The following is a 24399-nucleotide window of genomic DNA, read 5'->3' on the forward strand; positions in this document are numbered from 1 at the left end:
GCTGTTGTTAGCCCTTTAGATATCACAGAAGTAGGTACTTTAGATCTGAAGATATTTGAAATCGTCGCAACACTGTTTATTCCCAATCCCTATAGGCCTGTTTCAACCTGTTTTTTGTAATCTTAAAAATGTTGTGAAACCCAGCATAATCATATTTTTATTGAATTTAATATATTGTATTCCCTTGTGTATGAAATATAAAACGTGTTATCTTTTTATACGGTAGCAGATATTAAATTTCTTATGAAAATGTTTCAGCCTCAATAAAGTGGCGAAATATGACAGTTTCATAAAAGTCTTTTAAATTTTTAATTAAGGTATAGCAAAGGGCAAAAGTTTTAAACGCGTGAAGCAATTTCTTCAAGAGATAGGTACTTATTTCTTTTTGTTTTGGTGTATAGTTAGAAACTACTGCTATTACTTCCATATGAGACTTCAGTGTAGGTATATCTAGTAGCTTTGCAATATGTAGGTATATCTCTACATAATGTAAGTACCTACGACCTACGTACATAACGTGTTTTTTAAATAAATAACAAAAAACATACTAATAATAACAATAGCCCCGCAGGGCATCTGAGGCGGATGACGGGGAGTAGCGACCCCGCGGGGCTATATATCCGAGTGCTCCAGGGAGAGTATACTGTCCCCCATCTCCGGCTTGCCGGAGTGAAGCATGACGGGGGATAGGTCTCCCGCCTCTTGGCTTGCCTTTATCGGCCGGTCAGAGTGGAGTCGCTAGAGCAGGGTTAACAGCCCACTCGGAGGGTAGGTGCCTCGTGGTAAGTGACGAGTGGGCCGGTGATGCTGGACCCACAGGGAGCGCGTGATCTGCGTTTAAAGTCCGCCGAGGTATCCTCACCCTTCAGCCGCTCATGTACCTGTTGCCCCCTTGTTGCGATTTAGCGACTGATTCCCGGGGGCCCAGTAAGTGAGTTGGCGAGTCTCCACCTGCCATTTTTACGTGTATTTACTACATTGTTATCGGCAGGTGCCATAGTTCCCGTAGTTTCCCCATTCCTAGTCCACTAGCATCCCATCACAATAGCCCAAGTAGTTTTCATCCATAGTTAGCAATAGTTTAGCACAGAACCGGGGATTGTCCTTGGGTACATTTCTATAGTGTATACAGGGATAATCGTCGGTTTTGTGTCACCATTTCATTAAAGTTGTCTCAAAAGGGCTTCAGCGTGTTGGCTTCGGCCCCACGTTCGCCTCCCAAAAATCCGGGACTCTATAGTCCCGAGGTCTGGTAGAGACATACAAGATAACAATAACGTAATAATAACGGGTGCTAATAGTTTGCAGCACACATTCATATTATATGAATCGATGCTTGTATTTTAATCATTATTGCATCATTGTAAAATATAACTAAAACAATTAATGCCTACAGAGCGCAGTAGGTAGATGTTTCATGACCACATTAGATAAAATTGCTGTCTCGTTTATTTATTGTCACCGTGTTGCTTCCTGAAACCCTTATCATGATGTAGCAAAACTTTATTAGTTTCGTTAGGTCGAAAATATGGTTTCCGTCATCCAATGTCACACAAGAAATAGTTCTATGCTTAGTAAGGAACTTATCTTCCTTCAGACGTGTAGTGAAACCGACCTTACTGTTCTACTGTGGGATTATGGCACAATCTAATATTCAATTGCCTAATCCAACTGTTTAAATTGTCATAGAATAATATGTATAATAATGTCGGGACACCTTTTTCACACACGGTCGGTTAGCCCCATGGTAAGTTATTTATTAACTTGTGTTATGGGTGCTAACACAACTGATAAACTACATATATACATATTTATAAATACATATCATAACACCCAGACCACGGCCAACAAGCATGCTCATCACACAAATATCGACCGAACCGGGAATCGAACCCGGGACCTCAGGTTCGGCGGTCCGGCATGATGACCATTGCGCCATCGAGGTCGTCAATATATAATAACGACGTGAACAGACTTTTGCGAATGTGATATACCTCCGACAAAATGCCAATGAGTTTTACGAGGAAGCGTGTGAGCGTAAAATGGAAAACGTTTACATTAAGAGGGTAAACGACACACATAAAAGAAACTAGATTACTTACGTATGCACGTATATCTAACTCGTTTATTTTAAAACAGATTGTTACAAAGGGTGAGCTTTTGGCGTTGTTGTTTTATCTTATACCTTGTTTGTTACAAAGCTGATATTTCCGCAAGTATAATATGGGTACGTTTAATATGCGTTTACGGATATTACTTTTTGTACGAAACAGGTTTTTTAGAGGGTGCAGATTGAGAAAGCATGCAAGTATTGATATGTCATTTGAGAATATGTGGTACCTAATAATCATTAAACAAACCATATTAGTTCGTAAACAAATTAGGTAGTAATTTATTCATTTAACTAACTTAATAACTTTGTCATTTACAACATTCCTAAAGATTTCTTACCTTTTCAGTACCTTCAATAAAATGTCTTCATTTAATAAAATTACTTTTACTTAATTTAATCAGCGTTTCAGCTAGCAATATTTACTTTGTGAGGAAGTCGACTAGAGCAAGGTCGTCCATTTTTTTACATTACGTTCAGATATTGAATAAATGAGGTTCTCTTTGCTCACGCCTCTGAAATGAAAGTCATCTCCCTGGGCGGTTGATTTCTATAATATCTAAGAAAATAAGGCAATATTACAAAAATTAAAAAAAATCGAAGTCCTGTCTGTACCTACCTACTCAATATGAAAGCTAATGAAAAACCTCATTAAAATAACATAGGTAAAGACTACATATTTGGTAAAAGTCATAGTTAGGTATTTTCTGTCTGGAAAATATATACAGATAACACTTTTCGGGGTTGTTCATTTATTTGTCGAATCCTTGAACAGCCAAAAATACACAACGAGGGAAATGAATTGTGCAAGCTATGAAATTACAATCAATTAATTATATAATTTTATTTTATTGTTATTCATGCGAAAGTGTTATTAAAACAAACATTTTACCACGGTTAAATTGCTGATAATTTATTAGTATTCAACATTCAAGTATCGGCAAACAATTACAAAAGTTACGTGTTAATGCTCTGCTCTGAGTTTATTTCAACAACCAAATATTTTTTATAGATAATGGAGCTTTCAGAAAACGTCCTAAAATTACTGATTCAAACTGAATCTCCAGGAAAGCTATTAGGCCAAAGAATTTATTACGGGCTTGGCTTAGATGCTACCTAAATCAACTAGCTAATTTAAATGCGTCTCACGACTTTCTACAATATTCATTGAGATGAAAATTGCCTCGAGTAATCCAAGATCAAAAGCCGTACCATGGCCTCGTTTTTACTATTTACTGTACATATAACTACTGTGAGAGTATGACATAATTACAAAGCAAGCATAATTGCATTTCTGCTTTAACTGTTCTTGATAGCAGCCGAAAGCTTAAAGGCTTATAGGCACAAATGTGGGTCAACAGAAATGTATGGTATCAGCGACATTTTGCCGAACAATATACAGGAAGACCCTGTCTTTAAGCCTCCCATACACAATGGCCGATATTACGCCGATACCTTTGTCCAATTCAATTTGCAAAGGTATTGAAGTCATTCGACCATCGCATCGCCAAATAGAATGATGGTCGATTAGCAATTAATGTTGCTACGTACTTACGGACCAGCTTACGAGTATAAGATAGATCCTCCGAGTGTATTCCCGTGAATAGATGACTTCACAGGCAGTCATAACTTATTTGCCGAGCTGATGTAGGTACTCTGGCAAGTAACTTCAGATTTTCAATTTCAAAAGTATTTCATAGGTCATAGGGCATTATCCTTCTGATTATTAAGTTGATAAAAAATCACATTTGAAACGACATAAAAGAAGACTCAAATCATAAAAATGTACTTTCATTTAATATCATACCGTCTTATTAAAATATGTTCTGAATACTTACCTCAGATAAGGCGTTTCAATGAAACTGTTAGAATTCAGAGTCCGTTTAGCAGTACTTCATCTTTCTTACGTGCACCAGCATTTTAATCATGCTGGCATGCATTCAACAGTACCCGAAATCAGGCCATTGTGAGCGACGAACTTTAGTTTCCAAATTGGATTCTATTATTCACAAAATTACTCGGAACCGTCATCAGGGTAAATTATTTTAGTATGGGGATGATATTAACCGTTACTTTAATCTGAAACTTTGTTTAGTACTATGCCAACCCGTGTTTACCGCTTAAACTTTTGTTGACTTAAGCTGGTTATGTAATTCGGCTTTGAACAAGTTTGTCAAAGGATTATGATTTCAAATATTGGTTTGGTATTGTCTGTAATCAAGGGCCACAGATACAAATATTATTTGCTCTGAAAGCGGACGAATGGAATTAGAACAAGTTCGATCATGGACGTATATGTATGATGAAAATCGATGCCAATATTGAATCGGTTGACAAACTTGTAATAAAACCAGTATCCCGAACATTCAATTTAGGTACAAGGTCCCAGAAAGGAAAAAGTTCCTAAAACAACAAACAAACTTTTCATTTTAGGCAATCTGTGGCAGGCTGCATCGGTTGCTGTGGTGTTGACTTTACGGAAATTGGAAACGTTTCCCAGTTTATTTCACTCATAAAAGTATATCCTACGGCAAATAAGGCATACAGTATGTCGGCTCAGTTATTGAACATTATGTGCATACATTAGATTTTAGTTAAGGATGTAATTGTAATAAAATAACTCTGTTACACAAATTGTCCCTAAATTCGGCTCTTTTCAGTGTCGTATATTCCAGTGAGTTACAGCGAAATGATGATGTCAGCCGAGCAATAAATAATAAAAAAATAAAGGCAAAATCGAAAAACGGTTGTATTAAAATATAAAATAAATCTTTGAAGTTGACATTTCTATTACTACTAACAAAAGGGAGTAATAAATAAAAATCACAGCTAAGTCTGGAACTTCTTAGACTTTCAAAACTTAGCAAGTTTATTTGATAAAAACATGGCACAGTTACTCAAACTGTTACAGCCTTTTTATCGTCCCAGCAGTGGCTGGGCACAGGCCTCCTCTCACATGGAGAAGGATTGAGCATTAATCACCACGCTTGCTCAATGCGGGTTGGTGATTTCAGACTTTATAGTCCAGGTTTCCTCAAGATGTTTTCCTTCACCTTTTTATCAGCCATTGGTGTCTAAGTATACTTAGAAAGTACATACAAACTTAGAAAAGTTGCATTGGTACTTGCCTGACCCTGGAATCGAACCCACACCCTCATACTCGAAAGGTTGGTTCTTTACCCACTAGGCCACCACGACTCTTACTCAAAAGTTACTCAAAAGTAAATGGAAAAGCAAAGTAAGAATAAAGTGGTTCTAAATGGAGAAAAAGTTTAGAATTTTATTTTTAAATTAAGCCAAAATAAAATAGCAAACCAACACTTAACAACAATAATAATCGTAAAAGTTCTAGATTTTTTTCTTTGGCAAAAAAAAAAACCAGTTAATGGCTATGACCCATAAAGTTAATGATGTTTTGGTTAAACGTATTGAGTCGGAAGAATAAAATTTTCATCAAAACCATTATCGCCTCCATTCGGTCCATTGTAACAAATTGAATGCTATTGTTCCGTATTGTAAAGAACTGATGGGTAAGAGTAATAGCAACTGTTCAATTATTCAATGTACATAAAAATAATTAGTGTTTACTTTACAGTCATTCGTAATCTTTTTGTAAAGGCAGGTATTTTCCGTTGTTGGATTCCTGCATTTCAAGAGGCAGAGTTAAGCCTACTTATGGATTTATTTAACACACAAATTGTTTCTTCTCATCATCTTCACTTGGCATTTGCTATACTATCGTTATCAATTCATCTACACCTTTCATGGCCTTGAGAATACCCGGATACTACAATCAATGTAGCCACAAATTAGTTCAATACACCAATCAGAAGAACACTTTCTGCGAAGGCTTTCCAAGATCCTCTCTATCGCAAGTTTGAAGTAAACTCTATTAAGTAGTGAGGCACTTCAATATTCCTTGATTAATTTATCTAACCCATTGAAATAGTGTTGAACGTCAGAAATCAATGTAACAGGCTCGTTTCTAGAAAATACCTTTGTGTTGACGCTTTAAACTTTTCCATAAAAGTTTTATATGTCTCGTTTCGGTCTCGTATTATATTCAAGTTCAATAGTCACAAAACTCGGTTTTTCATCTAATCTCTATTCTTCATCTCTATTTTCATGCTGTTTAATTACTGTCAGGAGTAAACTTTTACAGCGTAAAATCATTAGCTTTAATTTAGAGAATTTTCAATATGTGTATGACGATAGCCGAGCTTTCAGTTTTTACACCACACAATTTGCAATCTGTCATAAATTCAAGTGCGATTCCAATTCACAAACGCACCCACAGCGGTTACGGTACATAGAAAACGGTTTTTACACACATACATACATTGATAGTTTCATAAATCATGTTGACAATACATACCATTGGTTCCTCGCGGCAATAGGCGACTGCCATTACAATGGTGCAATGCGGAGTTTGGCTCACACCATTCATTTCCCTTGTACCTGGTCTAGCTTTTTGTTCGGTAAAAAGTTAAAAGCTTAGAACTAGATTCGCAGTTTGTAAAGCGTCCGTAAATTGCGTACCTACTTAAAAAGGATTTAGTTCGCTTTTTTCGTAGTCTTTGGCTTGTCTATTAGTGTCTTTCGATTATAAGATATCGTTAGCAAGAATTTTTGAGCGGTGGTTCCTATGATATGAGGAAAAGCGGAACACGTATTTTCCTTCTACGCTATGCGTATCACGACTGAAAACATAATATCTTTGACAACAATACGAGCCAAGGAGGTAGAGTACCTTTTCAAGATAATTCACAACCGACTCAGGTTGCTGTCATGTCTGCCTATCCTTGCCGTGAAAGTCATGCTTGAATATACCCCTATTGTACGTTCCTTAAATGCAACGGAATACTAGCTGTTGTTTTATTCAGGAAGCCGTTTGCATAAATATAAACACTGAGCATTGAAATCTTGAGAACAGTTCACATAATAAGAATCACATTACAGCGCAACAATAGAAATTTGCTACAACTCTAGTAAGAATTACATTTTTGGCTTGAATCCAAAATGTTTATAGCCGCCATTGTAGTCTAAAAAGAAATGAATTTCAACAGCAATACGTTAACATTTTTGGTCTTATTTTACGAGCGAAGATTACAATTTGGCAAATGTAATTTAGCCGACAGTAACTTTGAGTAGGAGAAACAATCCAAATATCCTATTACCGAGAAACCGATTAAGCCGTTTCTAATCAATTCAGTGACCCAAATCAACACTGAGCAAGTCTGTCACAATATAAAAATATTGTTTTAATCAGTTGCTTACAGTGGTGTCAAGAATCGTTCCCTTCAACGAAATAAGACAGTCTAAGAACCCAGTATCTATAAAGTCATCCTAGTTTAGGTAGTCTATGAGAATTCCGAGAGATTTTTCCAGGTAAGCCACACATGGTTTCTATAACTACCTCATCTATCATCAACTACGTGTATTTCAATAATTAATTTAAAGCAATAGCTGCCAGTAAATGGCATCGGATGCAGATGTCAGGCGCACTGGTCAACATCTGCGGAAATTATAATAGTCCGGCCTGATGAGGATGAGACGGAAAATGGACGCATAATCCTGTTACAAAAGATAGACAGAAATAATCTAATGATTTTGCGTGCCGGCTGACGGAGTAGGTATGTAGTCATTGTTTGGACTTTTGAAATAATCTTACACATAACTGAAAGTTATCTTGTTGACTACTGCACTATTTGAAGGATGAAGCTTTATATGTAACGAAGGTAAATATACTGTTTTATTTTTTGAAAAATTTTCATGAGATAGGTATTGATATTGGCAAAGTTGGGATTAATTATCGTTAGTTAACTTTGCCCCTCTGAAAACAGCTATCGTTGTCACGCACATCGATACATTTTGACATGTTTTATGGGACTATATTGTATCTAGTTGCTCTCGGGTTGGGCTGAAACGCGTTACGAAGTACAAATCACTTTGTCTTTAGTCAAAGACTCGGAATCAACCCGTAACTTGTTTGTCCGTAAAATGATGGAGTGGTTTGTGCAAATGACTATCGCTTTTCTACGAATAATTTTACATATTGAATGATTAATGTATGTATTTTTAATGGAAATGCTCGTTCAACATTGTTTTCGCATTACATTGTGTATTTAGAAGAAAAAAAAACTGATCAAATCTTCATTAATTCTTGACATCTGTGGTATTTTATAATGAAACAATTTTATTTTATTCTTAAATTCATTACATCTGAACTTAAAGAATTCAGATTATCTTTAGATGAAGCTGAATCATGATGTTACAAAATAAGTACCTTTTATTCGAATACACGTATAAGTAATACGAGGAGTCATATATCATTACAATGATTTAGTCTTTATGATAACGAGGGCGTAAATGTGAAGACAGTTAACAATATTTTATGCCATATTTTTTTCATCTGAACGCTTAAAAATTCATATAATAAAAGCTGTATTACGTGGCGGCAAAGAAAAAATATAGCACCCTTTTAAATTTAACTTAACTAACTCAATGCTTTATTCTGTACAGTGTGGGCAGACATGTGTGGGTGAATTTTTTTATTTACGAGTACATGAAAGTGTTGAAACTGAATGTTTAAATGTATTTGCGTAGAGGCCTCACAGGCTTCCCATTTACTTTGTCCTATTTTTCGCATAAGTGCGATAGGCGTGAGCGGCCTAGCTTATGTAAAAAAGTAACTTACAGCGCACTTTACTTTGTAAAGCTGCTTGCCGGCTACATAAAATATTGAAATAAGTTATACTTAGACGATTATAATTTTGTATTAATATGTTAATGCCGTAGTCCATTTGCTGAATAAATGTTTCCTTTGAAGAACTTTTTGCATAGAAATGATCGAGACGTTGGAAAATATTTCATTATAAATAGAGCTTCTAGGCAATCTATTTTCTGTCATTTTTCTCAAAACTGCTTATGTATTTTATAGATGACAAGTTTGCCTTCTACTAAATAAAATTTTGTTACGTACCAATCTACACACACGTATTGTCACTTATTCATAACCCTATGAATGATACACGGCTACAAAAAAAAAACAAATTAATTCAGGTAAATTCAGGGTTCAGGTAAATTTTTCGCAATTTTCCAACATAATGAAAAAACTTTTACGAGTCCGTTGGTTGCGTACTCGCATAATGTTTGTTCCCAACAGAAGTGTTTCCACGGGGCTACTGAACTTCTATTCAACTTTATCTTTATAAAATTCTCAATAAAAATTCTAATTGTTTTTTAATGTTCACATTTTTTGTGCGTAAATTGTTCAATCGGCCGGTAATTAAGTCGGAAACAAAATTGTTACTTAATTTATGTAAAAGACCACCATTAGATATAACTATATAAAAGTATTGTTTATCCCGCGAGTTTCGTTTGAGTTTTATTCACATTTCTGTTACCTATAGCTTAAGTTAGTTCCGCGCATTGACGGGTCGACGGCTAGCCTGTCGGGTGTAGTCGGCATAGTAACCTATTTAGCGGCAAATGTGAGAGAATGAGCAACTAATATTCAGGCACTTTCGACGTAACATGGAGATGGAACATTGCAGCTATTTGACGCACTTTTATTAATGTAACATTATGTCAAAGACGTTTTTCTTATGACACTGCGTAAATGCCTGCGATAATGATATTTAAATACCATGTAATCTCATTTAATTTGACGTAAATGACACATCGATTATACCCAGACTGATCTAGATACTATAAGTATTCAAGATTTTATAATAATGGGATCTTTCTCGCGTCTTTACCTAATGTAATGTGAGCCCTTATTATTTTGTATTTTGCCTTATGCATTAGAACTTATGCTCATCATTATAATATTTAATTTACGTTCCATATTTAAGTCATTTAATGCAAAATGATTTCTTTTTTTAAAAGAACCATTGTAACGAATTAAAAACTTCGTTTTGAAAAGTTATCACCTACTAGTGCTGGTCACTTATCGAAGTGTGAAACAACTGAGTTCAGTTAATATTTCGCTTAACTTGAAGACAAACGGCCCAATTAAACCAGCTTCAACACAGACAGGTTTCTAAGTGATTGTATCTAGAGACCACTAAGTTATAGCTCAATAACTAAATTCTAAGTACTTAGCTTGCATAGTACATAACTTTGAAGTTTGTGGTCGCCTCCGAAATTACTGTTTACAAGATTTAATGGTATTGCCTCGGTGTGACCATGTCTTTATCCCGATGTTTCACAGATAATGACATTAGGGTAACATTGAGCACTAAATGGATACATAAATCTAATCCTGGTCGTTTATCTTAAAAAGGGCAGCTTAACACTTAATCTAATAGTAGGATCCGATGTTTTCACTGCTTTTAAAGAGGAAAAGATTTGTTCTCTAAGTAAAGTGTGAGTATGTTTATTGCTATCATGTTTGTTTCGGATTTAGTGTGGTCTTAGGGGAATGATGGGTTTATGAGATAAAAGTTAGAAGTCGTAATTTCTCTATTACGACTTCTAACTACGTGAAATACCTATACCTGTCAATGTTATGCGGAGGGATGATAATGGATATGGCCGTACAAAAAGTCCAATTTTCGTTGGATGGATTGTGTTAAAGGCAATATGGCTGCAAGAAGTGTTATTTGCGAGATGACAACAGATAAGGAAGTAAATAATAAATTGCGATAAGAGCAAGGGAATGAACGATGTTTATTTCAGATTTAAGCTCGTTCAGGTAAACAAAGCATTGAAAACGAAACATAATGATAAATTAAACATCAGTCGTATTTATAAATCTGTGAATACAATCTGGGTCATCTTTATAGTGTTCAAATTAAATTATTATTTGAGCATTAGAAACCTCTAAGTTTCCAATATAAAAGCCTCTTCCGAGGGATGTTAAAATTTGAATTACTGGCAAGTGTTTGATCAATAAAGAAGATATTAAAATTAAATTTCTATTTTCAAGGAAAAGTAGTTAGGGCTTCAGTATTCTTGCCAAGAATTTGGTCAAGAAGGGGTAGCTTGAAACCCTTTGGGTACGCAATGTAAACGCATTAATCCACTTGCCCCGTGTGCTCAGGCAAGGAAAAACAAATTAGACTAACAATTTAACACCATAGGTGTGGTCTACCTATTTGCCTGTTATATGAAATCGAACAATATTAACTCCGTGGACCAGCGCTTTCTCACGTACACAGTAATCCCCAGCAAGACCCATTTACGTAACTGTTATTGCCTATATGAATTTAATTTCCAAATGGCCTACTGTTATTTTTATTGATGCTACGCTGTAATATTTATTTTCATTTTATTTATTCTTGCACATATTTATTACATTTTTAAATATTAAATATAAAAATAAAAAACATTTAAAAATATAAAAAATAGGTTGCCACCGACATCGGGCACAGGGTCCAAGGTACCGGTGATTAGGGTCCCAGAGACAGAAACCTCCTCACAATACGTGCCGTATCAAGGAGTACTGACTTCTGAATCAGTCCCTTGATCCAGCCGCCCAACGAGAGCCTCCTGAGGTGTTCGTCGAGGCTCTTGGCTATTAAACCATTGGCCGTAACGACAATCGGCACAATAACAGCCGTGTCGACACTCCACATGGCGACAACCTCATGCGCTAAGTCGAGATACTTTATTTGTTTCTCTTTCTCAGCTTTCACAAGGTTCTCGTCATGCGGAACGGCGACATAGATTATCATCGCGCGGCGCGCTAATCGATCTATCACCACAATATCAGGCTTATTGGCTACAATAGTCCTGTCAGTGATGATAGATCGATCCCAGTACAACGTGATATGGCCCTTTTCGAGAACTGGGTCGGGCGCATACTTGTAGTAAGTACGGTACCTCAAGGTCTACAAGGTTGTATTGCAGAGCAAGCTGCTGGTGGATGATCTTGGCCACTTGGTTATGTCTGTGCAAATATTCACCATTAGCCAAACGAGAACAACCAGATATGATATATCTAATAGACTCACCCGGATGGTGACATGCCCGACATATGTCAACCGTCCCGTCTTTCACGATATATCTCCGGTAGTTATTCGTAAGGATAACTTCGTCCATAATTGCACATACAAACCCTTCGGTTTCTCCAAACAAGTCACCGCTTTGAAGTCTACATCGGGGCCATGAAGAGCCCCGAAGAAGCGTCCGTGTAGCTGTTTGTTCTGCCATACCTCCTTGCGATCATGCGTAGTTAGTACGACAGGTTTGCGCCAGTTCTCTTTGCCAACGACAGCGGGGTGAGTCCTCTGTCCACTGCCACCATATCACGGTGCATACCCACGTCGCTTTTGAGAAAATATTCTCTGAGGCTGCACACCTCATGGTTGTGGAGCGTCTTTGCAGTTAAAAAGCCTCGTCCTCCATATTTCCGTGGGATGTACAGTCTCATCACTGACGATCGTGGGTGATGCATTCGTTCTGCGGTCAGCAGTTTGCGGACTCTCCTATCCAGGGCGTCCAATTCAGTTTGAGTCCATTTGAGTATGCCGAAAGAGTACATCAGGACTGGCATGACCCAACCATTAAAGGCGCAAACCTTGTTGCCTCCCGATAAGGAACTTTTTTTGAACCTTATTCAGGCGGCCAAAGAAACGCTCCCGTAATGACCGTTTCATGACAGCCACATTGATGCCTAACCCCTCCGCCATACCCAGGTATTTATATGTATCGTTTGCGGAGAGTGATCTCACGTTTATAGAATCTGAGAGTTGTACTCCCTCAGATTCCACAATTCCCCCTCGCATTATAAAGTTATATATATCTTATTTTTTTATATATTACTTAATGTCTGTTATAATTATAATTGCTTTACAAATATTATATTTTATCTCAACATCAAAATCTTGCAAGTAGGTATAAATATCAGTTTGGTTGCAGCATTTAACCCCAATTCGCAAGTAATCAGTCAAAGTCATTAATTCTACCATCAAAAGCACATTGCGCATGAAATATGTGAAAGGAATCTCTGCCAGAAACCATGAGAAACGATCACTTATGTATATGTACATATGTTAAGCTAGAAGTAAGTAAAATAAACTGCTACATTAAATAAGCATTGGAAACATATCTCGCGTTATGACTTGAAAGTGATGCGATAACATAAAGGACATTGTTCAATTTTGGCCTAAGAACCGATGTGAATATAAATTATACTATAATTTTTATTTATTTTTATATTGTTTGAAACATATTTTAGTATTCCACGGACACTTCAAATAAATAAATTCCAAATAAAAAGTAGGGTCACAATTATTGATGCCTTATAAAATGTTTCCGTCAGCCAGTGCTGCCAGTTTCGGAAGTTTTCGGGATTTCGGTAAATACGGATCGAATTGAGAACCTACTTTCCGAAGTCGGTTATTAAAATTATACTTCGGCCGTTCAGAGAATGCGTTCCTGACACCTATCAGTTAGTCACGACTAGTGATGGGCACAACATAACACTGAGTTCGTTACCGTTCCTTCAAAATGAACCGCCGCATTATTTTAAGATTATTTTCGTTTTAAATTGGCGGAATCATTTGTTTTATATTTTAGTTATTTAAGTGGAAACCAAAAAAAGGTAATATTCATATAATAAAATTGTTTTATTTATTCTTTGTTACAAGTACATTGAATTGAATGTGCGAACAGAATATTAATCAGACTCCGATTTGCTTGAGGAGGTGGTGTCTTCATCATCATCTTCGCCTACATGTATAATTATATTATTATCAATAACAGAATCAATCCTGATATCTCGGTCTAACAAAAGCCGGGTAATCAAATAAAAACAGATCGAAAACACTTGAAAAACGTGGTCTATGCGCACGAAACGACAACGGACGACTGTTTTAGCGTCACAAAATGGCGGCCCATAACGCCATTTGGGGTTACCATTTTTAATCTAAGTATAAAAATGCGGTTTGGTCATAGTTTTATTTTTATATTTCATAAACGTTATAATTAAGTCTTATAGTCCATTATTTTCCAATTCTTAAAAAGAAAATCAAAACGTATTATTTTATATTATAACTGTATAAGAACAGATTACGATACTTGCCTGTTATTTTTAGCACAGCACTACAAAATATAAACCGCTGACATAACCTTGTAATAGCGCAGTATAGATTTAGAAAAATATTGTTTACCAAGTTATTTGACACTCAGTTTGGCACAAAATTATAACATTCATTGATTATTGATATAATAATGTTGTTTTAATGCTCCTCAATTGTTAAAACGGTAAACAACCAGCAAAAATATTTTTATCGTAACTGCAACGCCATTGCAAAGTTACGTCGTCAGTTCAATCGCGACGTGTCAGGAACGCATTCTCTGAATGGCCGAACTATAGTTGGTAACACTTTATTCATTTAAATACCTAAACTGACTAGCTAGAAAAAAGCTAGTATTCTGTATAATGTTTTAAGATGGTTTTGAGCGAATCGCGAATTTCTAGCTTGGCATTCGAGTAGGATTATAGTTTTCGTAATTGGCAACACTGGTGTACTTCAGTCAGTTTGCTAGAAGTCAGTTTGATTGGTTTGATTGCTTTGCGACTATCGTTTCTTTTGTGATTTTCTATGCGTTTCATGGTTTTATTCTAACAACTTTGGCTTGATTACGGACTCCGATTAGATTGCGTACTTGGTAGACTCGGCTTTGTGTAAAGAACTGGATTTTACTAGCATTTTCGGATATTGCTCTGTCTGTGATCGAATTTAGTTATATTATAATTACAACAATGGATGCAGAATATAGTATATTGTATAAATTGTGGATCTGCTGGAGGTTCTTTGGTATTAGAAAACGAAGATATACTTCGTTGCATACAACAATGGACTGTTCCCCGTATGGTAAGTGGTCTACGAAAGTGTTTTTCTAATTTTGATAAGAATGTTACTACCTACTTATGTTTTCATAAGCACACAATTTCTCGGTTTTCAAATCAATTGCCACAATTGCAAGTTACTTGATATTTACTAATGATTTTTTGTATTTATTATTACAGGTTGAAGCTCATGACCTTATATGTACGACGTGTTGGTCTGAAGCAGTCGAGCATAATAAGATGCAATGCACTGTTGGACGCAATTGTGTACTTTGTAAGAAGCTCCTACCATCAGGCATACTGTTGCAATTGTATCGTTGGGCGTAGAACAGTGGGCTGTTGTGCCCACATAATGACTATTATCTGGTATTTAAGCTGGGCGAGATACCAAAGCTCAGTTCTTAGATATATTATTGAGAAATATTGATGATTAAAAACCTTTAATTGAATATAAATATTGTTTTTATTGCACATCCTCGAAAACCTCTTTCTTTGTTATTGGTAAACCTTACTTTAACTGTTAAATTATTTTGTGTGGTAATGACATTTTTAGTATGGTCTGTGCCTTCTTGGTAATAGACCGCGGGTTCGATTCCCGCCTTATGGCATGTAGATAGCTAGGTAACTGTCTAATATAAAAGTAGTAACAATCATTTAAATAAATAATTCTCCATCGTAATAATATCGATATTTTATGAATTGTGGTGAATGGAACTCTTCCATTTTGGAAACTTATGCGTTTTATCACAAATCCAAAGTGGATTCACTATATATTAAGAAACGTAACGTTGAAAGCAAAAGCGTTTAGGTAGTTGTTTTTCATAAAAATTCTAAGCATTTATGAAAACTAGTCACACGCCCCGTCTTCGCACGGTGGCAATGTAAAACCTTGGTGTAAACCTTCCTCTTGACCTACTCTATCTATTAAAAAATCGCACCCAAATCCATTGCGTAGTTTTAAAGATCTAAAGCATTCAAAGGGACAGACAGAAAATGCAACTTTATAAAATGATCATTGTCAAAGAATTATCTTAAACTTGACTATTTACTATCTCTTTTCCTAGTATCTAGTAGAGTAGTCTTTTCCTAGATCTAGAAGAGAACATATAGAGCTGTACATAGTATTGTTGATTTTTTGTATAGTGTAGTTTGATAATACTACTCTGATATTTCACGCAAGCTTGGTTATTTTTTATTTATAACCTCAAAATATTAACTTTTTTCGTAATTATTTTAGTTTCCTGAAGTGTCCGTTCGTGAAAACTTATTTCATAGGATTCCATATAATTTTAAGAGTTTATAGAAGTCACTTTCCATTCGAACGGTTCTTAGGCAGAACATGTATGGAGCCGGAACAATGTCCTTTGATTTGATAAGAAGGGTTACTCGGGTCTTTAAGTGTCACTTAATTTTCCGTAAAAAAAGAAATATGTTGGAAAGCTTTCATGGCTTACTTTGAGCCCATTTATTAAATTAAGGGGTGTTTAGGAAAGTGGTCGGCAATGTTGCGGTCGCTCCGAGTTGAGATTGCTACCTTTATTGCAATTATGAATATACTTAGGCGTAAAGTACCTTTTTATGGCAAATATCTCTCTTATAGCGTCCGCAACAATGCTGAGGGTTGTAACAGGTCGGATTGTTAAAACCACCACATTAGCTTTGACGAAATTTTGGCCACTAGTACTTACATAGATATTTTTTAATATGCTCATTAAGATCATTAATATTGAAACATTAAAAAAGCAATTCCGAAGCTGGAAACATATAATTTCACTCTTAACTTTTCATAATAAACAAAGACTGTCTTCATTTTCCAACGACTAATTTGAAAATTGTTCTTTTAAACATGACTAAAGTAGCTTCCCTATTGTGTTGAATGGCACTCTTTGTCAAGTTTTCTGAGAACTAGAGCTATTTTCTTGAATTATCGCGCTCATCCACTACAATGCTTTTTTACAAGTTTTTCAATGAAGTATTTATTTTAAAGTTTTATTTTTGTCACAAATGCATAATATTTTTTTTGTAAACCCAACAATAAAAATTTTAGGTAGGTACATACACATAGAAGGGGCAAGTTTTATAACGCATGACACAAAAATGAATATCACTAATAATAGTTACATTTTCATATCTACACAAGTATTTGCATATCATATTTGTTCAGTGCAAATTCTAGCAACGAGCCATTACCCAACTACAAAAAACATAAAACTTAATTATACTGTTCTATGTCATATTGTGTGATCGAGGTAATACATTCCAAAGAAATAGTGTTCCCATGCACGATATCATTCGCTCAACTCGGATGATAACGAAATTTTCCATTATATAACATTATTTCTCTTAAAATGACATAGCTGTTTTCTTTTGTTTTTCCGGTAATTTTAGACAAGTCCTTGCCAACTATTGTTAACAACTAGGTTTTTACATTTTATGTACCTATCAAAGACTAGGTATCTGAAATTCTGGAAATAAATAACTGTATAAACAAGGAAAGTATAGTGTAGTATGTAAGGAAAGTAATATGTACATTTACCGTTCTTGGAACGTTATAATCACACTTCGAAAATCCTATTTCTTTGAAATTAAAACATTGAAAAAAATTACAAGTCGTAAAATACTGTAAAGATCGTGAAAATACGATTTTAACTCGTAAATCCATTTCTTAACAGTTCAGACACCTTAAAAATGGAAGCTCGTCAAAAAATACATCTCGCGTGTCTGGTACACAAAGTAATCTTTAAAAAGAAGCCAACATACTTGTACGACAAGCAGCAGAGATATACACGCAGGAGAGAGGCGAATAAGCTAGTGATACCTGCTCACAGAACGGCTCAGTATAAGGGGGGGTTTAAATACTCTGCTACGAAAATATGGAACGACCTACCCCCTCCTTTACGTAGTAGCATGTCCCAGGTAACATTAAAAAAACATCTGACAATATTATTTCTCAATAAACAAAAGAACAACTGAAAAGAAGAAAATTGAGTAAATAATAAAAATGCTCTTTCAAAAAAAAAAAAAAACAAAAGTTAGAGTAGCAACCACCTAATGTAATGTCAGTCATACTACCTACCTCTTACAGCGTTCATTGTTCTTGATGTGTGTGTAGTGTTATTTGTTATTTGTGTAGTGTAACTTGGTTTGGATGTGTTAACTTTTTTCTACCTACCTCCCTACCTACCTAAGCTCTCTTACAAACTGTTTTTTTTTTAAGTTTAATTTAATTTTTTTATTGTTATATAATTTCGTGTGCGTGTAAAATGTACCGTTTTAATTTCAATGATGAGGGGATATCTGAAAATCAGGGCTGTGCCCAGCACAGCATATACTGAGATATACCCCTTACCACACTGGTTCTTTTTTTTTCTTGTATACCTTGTGTTATTTTTCAATGACTGTATGTGTGGCTAAATAAATGATTTAAATGGTTTAAATCCTTGATTTACATTGAGAACCAACGGCTACTATTTATTTAAACAGCCGGTACTTAAGTATTTTTATATATGACAGTCTTAATATAGAACAAACTATTTTTGACATTCTATAAATAAGATATAAGCAATTTCTGGGCTCAGTGGTTACATTTTCTGAAAGAAATTAAAGTGAAATCTTTTGTCCGGTTACTGTTACTGTTACTATAATTTTTCTATTCAATGGGCCGATAATATTTTATAACAGTAATAACAAAAAAAGAATAAAGATCTTATTAATTTTATCATTTCTACGGCCTCACATTCTATTCTTTGCTTTTGGATCTCTAGGTCTTTTGATAAAATTATTTAAAAAATGGGAGGTACCCTTTACCTACACAATACAAAGCTTATTTCAGAATTCAGCGTTTACTATACAAAAATGACCAAGGACACTCTCAACATAAAGTAAATCATAAATGATCTTTTTTGTGTCATAATTTTGTTCATAAATATCTGGTTTGGCGCAAACGGCACGTTAACAAGATGAAATTAATACCATGCACCGATAAACTCATCAGTTTAATCAACTTGAAATAATTTCATTACTTGCCAATAATATGTAGGTATTCATTAAAATGTAATCATTATTTTGAATAAACTGTTCTCGGCCGAAGCTTTGCTGTATCAAATAGTCTTGATAATTAATATCTGTGTACCTAATACGCTAAACCAAGTTTCTCAGCATTGTATGTAATAAAGGAGAGAGACAGGTCTATTATGTTAACATTGTTATTAAGTTATGTACGAACCTACATAACTTCAATAATAAATTAGGTACCTGATGAGTTACTAGCTGTTTCCCGCGGTTCTACCCACGTCTCGTGGAAACTATTTCCCGAGCCTAGATGAAAAATAGCCCATTTCAGTTGGGGATAGCGATGCTTCCCAACAATCCCAACAGTGAAAGCATTTTTTGCCCGACTGCCAAAGAAGGAGGGTAATGTTTTTCGAGTGTATGTAAGTATGTATGTATGTCTGTTCCTTTGTGACCTCCTGTAGCCTAAACGGCTTGATGGATTTTGATGTATGAGGTATCGTTAGATTTGTCTTGATAACGGGAGTGTCATAGGATACATTTTATCCTAAAAGTCCCACGGGATATTTTTTCTAAATTTCCCTTTAAAAAAATATGTATGCGGTATCATTAGATTCATTTCAATCACGGGAGTAATAATTAATATAGGATACGTTTTTTCTCAAAATTCCCACGGGAACATGTTAATTCTGCGTCAACGCAAAGCAACTCATGCGTTAGCAAGCAAAAAGATAGGGCGTGGCCTGGCATGCGGCGCGCGGCGCGGTGCGGAGGGGGATATGCTCGAGTATACAGCCCGAATGCGGGCACACGCATAAGGGCACACGTCGTTGACGGTCTTCAGCAGTAATGACTCACCTAATTCTTTTTCTTCTTCACTACCAACAGTCCAGATTGGCGGTAAATTTATGTTGCGGAGTAACATCACTCGTAATCTAAAGCCAAATGTCGTCGAAATAATTTAAAATGGTACTTACATATACATAGTCTTCTACATCTACAACATTTTCGTTAAATAAAAACAGCTAAAAAGTTATAAATAAAAGAATTATTATTAAAAAAACAAAATACCCGACTGCACACTAAAAAAAGAGTAAAACAAGCCCCACAATAATATTTAATTTATAAATATTGATGGAAAGCATCGCAGGCGGGGACCACCTTGACCGCCACCAACGAAAATTCTGCTAAATGGTGCACAACCGAAATGACTATAAATAAGCCTCTGTTGGTCCCCGCCTGCGATGCTTTCCATCAATATTTATAAATTAAATATTATTGTGGGGCTTGTTTTACTCTTTTTTTAGTGTGCAGTCGGGTATTTTGTTTTTTTAATTAATAGTTCGGTTCAATAGTTTTGGAGCATTTAGGGTACAAAAAAACTATGAAAAATGTTCTATACAATAAAAGATATACGTGTACAGCCTAGATGTTTTCAGTTATATGTTATCCGACGAGGTAATAGGTACCACTGTAATAAATTATTTGTTTTGCTTATGTATCAAGGATAAACATAGGCCACACGGAGAATAATACATATTCATATTGGGCAGTAGTCCCAGGTCATATTTTTTTTTTTATGTATGATGCCTGGAACCTTAGACAATGTCGTTAGACTATCAGTCTATTGAAGCTACGTTCACCAATAAGACGATCTAGGGTGTCTAATAACAATGTTTTCATTCAATGTGAAAAAGAGCAAATTCCGCTACAGACAGAAACTTGTGAATATTTTTAGTTCATCTCTAAATAGTACTTACTCATTTTACATTAAATATGTGTACCATATCCACGAATGTAAACTGGGCCGGTGGTGACGTATGCACAACTAGAGCGGTGATTCCCAAGATACAAGCATGTCTTACTTTGGAAACCAGTGTGACACTTGGGTAGGTAATGTTTCACTATATTTAACTTATGCTCTTTATATCACTTTTTTATGCGTGAATAAAAAATAAATTGACATCCTTATTTGCATAATATTTTAAGAACAAAATGTTTAATGAAAATGTTCATCCCGTCCCACGCTTTATACATTTTTGGTGATTAACGAAGGCAGGCGCGAAATCATTGTCATTCAAAATAACACGTCAATCAGTGTTTCGTAGCACAATTTCATTTCGAAAAGCTGTTTATAATGTTCAACGTATATAACAAAGCTTGTCTGTTATCGCGGTGTGTACAGCTTCTACGAGCTGCGTTGTTAAGGTCCGTGTAAACTTCCAAAGGATTTCTCATTCCGAGGACCACAGAGTCCCGTACAGCGTTCAGTTTGGCGCGAGATCCCGTGGGCAACGAACGCGATCTTCCCACATCGCACTTGTACATGTTTATTGAAAATCTTTGGAAGTTCTCATAAACTTTAAATTGTTTGCTACAAAATTAGAAAGATTATTTTTATTTTTGAGAAGAAAAAAAGTTGATTTGCTGAACATTTGATTGATTTGTTGAAAGTTTTAAAAAGTTTTGTTAATCAGATAATATGATTGTCTGGTTGTTAAGTGGTTTGTTTATTGCGGGTAAGTTATTTTGGGCCTTTTTACTACTAACTTTTTGTTGTTCACCTTAGTAAAATATAGCATGGTAATATTTTTTCCGTTTCTTTTTATTGTGCCTGTATACCTTTTACGGCACATAATATAGCTGTGTATAAACTCTTTATTAATATTTTATTACGAGATATATTTCATTAGTTCTTAAGAACAGTAAATATTAGGAGAAAAAAGTAAGGAATTATAAGATGAATAATTCACACATATAACCAATTATCAATGACTTTCGTTCAGTCATAAGCTACTTAGTGATATATTTTCATATAAACGAACGCTATATATCTACGTCTTATAATAGGAGTACTACACAAAACTTCCTCTAACTTCCATTCACGTATCCATTCGTATCGTCAATATCGCACTTAACGTCTGCACAATAAGCCAATTAACACTGCTTTGTAGTTCTATCACGCGAAAATAAACGCCATTCAACGTGCCAATGCTACACTTATCGGTTCGTACTAAGGTTCCTCATTCATAGTGATATTGAAATGATACTTACACTATGTGGGATAACAGCCTAGTGATATTTGTGATAGGTAAAAGGGATAATAATTTTTGGGTTTGTTTGGTCTAACGCGTTAATCTCGTGAACTAATGGAGTAAGTAATTCTTAGATAGCCTGTTTAATAACAGCTTACTTTTTACCCGGGTTTGCGGACTTGTTGCCCCGGGACGAGTCGAGTTCAACGATTTATTTGTCAATTCTGTATAACGAGATTTCTTAATACTTAGTTCAACATTAATAATTTGTAGTGACAAAAGCAACTTGATCATTCCGAAATATCCTTTATAACTGAAAGGTAGGTATTGTAAGTACCAATCACTATTGAATACGGCCTATTTACAGATGATCGCTTCTCCAAATAGTTTGGAATTTATCTCAATTCAATACCAATCAATTGTTCGCCAGTAATCACTCTTAAGTAAAATCATATTATTATTTAACAGTCTTCAATAAAATTAATTAAGTATCATTTTAACATGACAATTTATATTTTAGTCAAAACTAAAACTGTTCGTTTTCAGTAAAATACATATAATGATTGTATAATTTTCTAGTAAATGTATTTATTATTCGAAAAATTTATTTTACCAACATCTATTTCATGATATTATTCAAATAACATTACTCAAAAAGTAAGGGTGAATACTTATTAATTAAAAACTGACAGAAAAACATATCTGATGTCCAAATAAACTTCTGTCAGTTAAGATTGGCACTCTTAATTTGGGAAAAAAATCAAATCTATAACATGAATTCTGTACACCTGAAAATAAAAACCAGGAGAGGCAATCTCCATAAATTTACATTTGTCACTCACCTTGGAATTCGCGTTCCATTGGCGTGTTATTTGCTTTTATCGCCAAGTTTCACAGAAGAAAACTTGACTGTTCATTTTTGTTATTTTTCTCAAGTCACTTGAGCGTTGTTGGGGTAAGCAGCTAGGATATTTTATTCACAATGTTTTTCGTGAAAAAAACATGTCCGTCTTCCGACGAAGAAACTATGTTTGAGTGGAAACTCAAGCTTAAATATAACGATTCAGCTGTTTCAGTAACAAGAACAAAAATGACTGAATTAGGAGGGTTCCAATTTAAATACGTGTCTCTGTTGTAATTAAATTCAATGTTTTCCACATAAGTAGAGTAAAAGGTATTATCAGGAAATGTTTTCAGTATGTCTTTACACTTATTTTCAGCAAATCACAGAGTTTAATTACTATGTTTGGTCCCAATTCGTAAAACACGCATCAATTGTAATATATTACTATATCAATTTCATGGAGGACATAATCACATCATAATCGTACGCAATGATATTATATATACGTTATGATTGTACTCGTTTAGTATACAAAATACATCCTTATAATTTTTATGCGTGGAGATTATTTGACTAGAAAAGTATTTTTTCTGCACTTAAGTAACTTGGGTATCTTTACTAAAGAACCTGAATATTTCAGTAAAACAATAGACAAAAGAATCCTACTAATATTATAAACGCGAAAGTTTGTAAGTATGTATGGATGTATGGATGTTTGTTACTCTTTCACGCAAAAACTACTGAATGGATTTTAATGAAACTTTACAATAATATAGCTTATACATCAGAATAACATATAGGCTACAATTTGTAAACATATTGTTCGAAATACTAAACCTGCGCAGACGAAGTCGCGGGCACCAGCTAGTACCTATTTAAACATAAGTTTTGCGAATTCTGTGAACCGACACAAACGTACCAGGTTGATTGACAGGTTTTAGCATTCCTTCCACGCGTAAATATTAGTACCTACGGTAAAAGATTTTTTGGCTCTTTTGGCACTATGCTCTATGATAAATTGATAACTTACTCCCTAGTTGAGAGTGGGGGCTTTGCTTCTTGTAAGTAGCCCACATCATTTTAGTTCAGGTACCTACGTGGGAGCACTTAACACAATTTAAACTGTATGCCAAGATTGCCAAGTATTCGCGTCTTCGGCAACTTGGTTCAATGACCTACTAACTTCATATGGGTATGTACCACGGTATGTACACACAATGTTAATATCAGAATAAAGCCTACCTGAACATACAAGAAGGCTCAGCAAAGGATAATATTGTAACAACAAACTAAGAACGATTTCAATGTATAAATATTTTTGTAGCGCTCGTGACTCAAAATATTATTACAGTATCTAAAAAAGTATTTAAAACGAAAAAGTATGGAGGAAAGGTATGATTTAAACACGCCATAAAGATGTTCTTCATTTGGAATGTTTTCAGAAGTATCCTAAAGAAATGCTTTTTGGGGTTGTGGTAATTCTGCGTGGCAAAATCAAAGTCGGTTCAGCGGTTAGTCGTGAAAATGTTTCAAACATTAACTCTCGCAAATGAAAGAGGTACTTTTATAATTTAATAGTAAATCAGGCAAAAGACTA

At 35.0% G+C, this 24399-nt stretch overlaps 1 protein-coding gene across 1 annotated transcript in view; it reads left to right on the forward strand.

The window, feature by feature from the left end:
• The first annotated feature begins 21170 nt into the window (after positions 1-21170).
• The window catches only part of LOC124633891, a 32591-nt gene continuing 29362 nt past the window's right edge, over positions 21171-24399 (forward strand). The window contains exon 1 of the mRNA XM_047169262.1: positions 21171-21442. Coding sequence (XP_047025218.1) covers positions 21406-21442 — 37 coding nt within the window. The 5' untranslated portion in view covers positions 21171-21405. The remainder of the gene's footprint in view (positions 21443-24399) is intronic.

Source organism: Helicoverpa zea, chromosome 10, assembly GCF_022581195.2.
Source record: "Helicoverpa zea isolate HzStark_Cry1AcR chromosome 10, ilHelZeax1.1, whole genome shotgun sequence".
In the NCBI taxonomy this organism is placed as follows: Eukaryota; Metazoa; Arthropoda; class Insecta; order Lepidoptera; family Noctuidae; genus Helicoverpa; species Helicoverpa zea.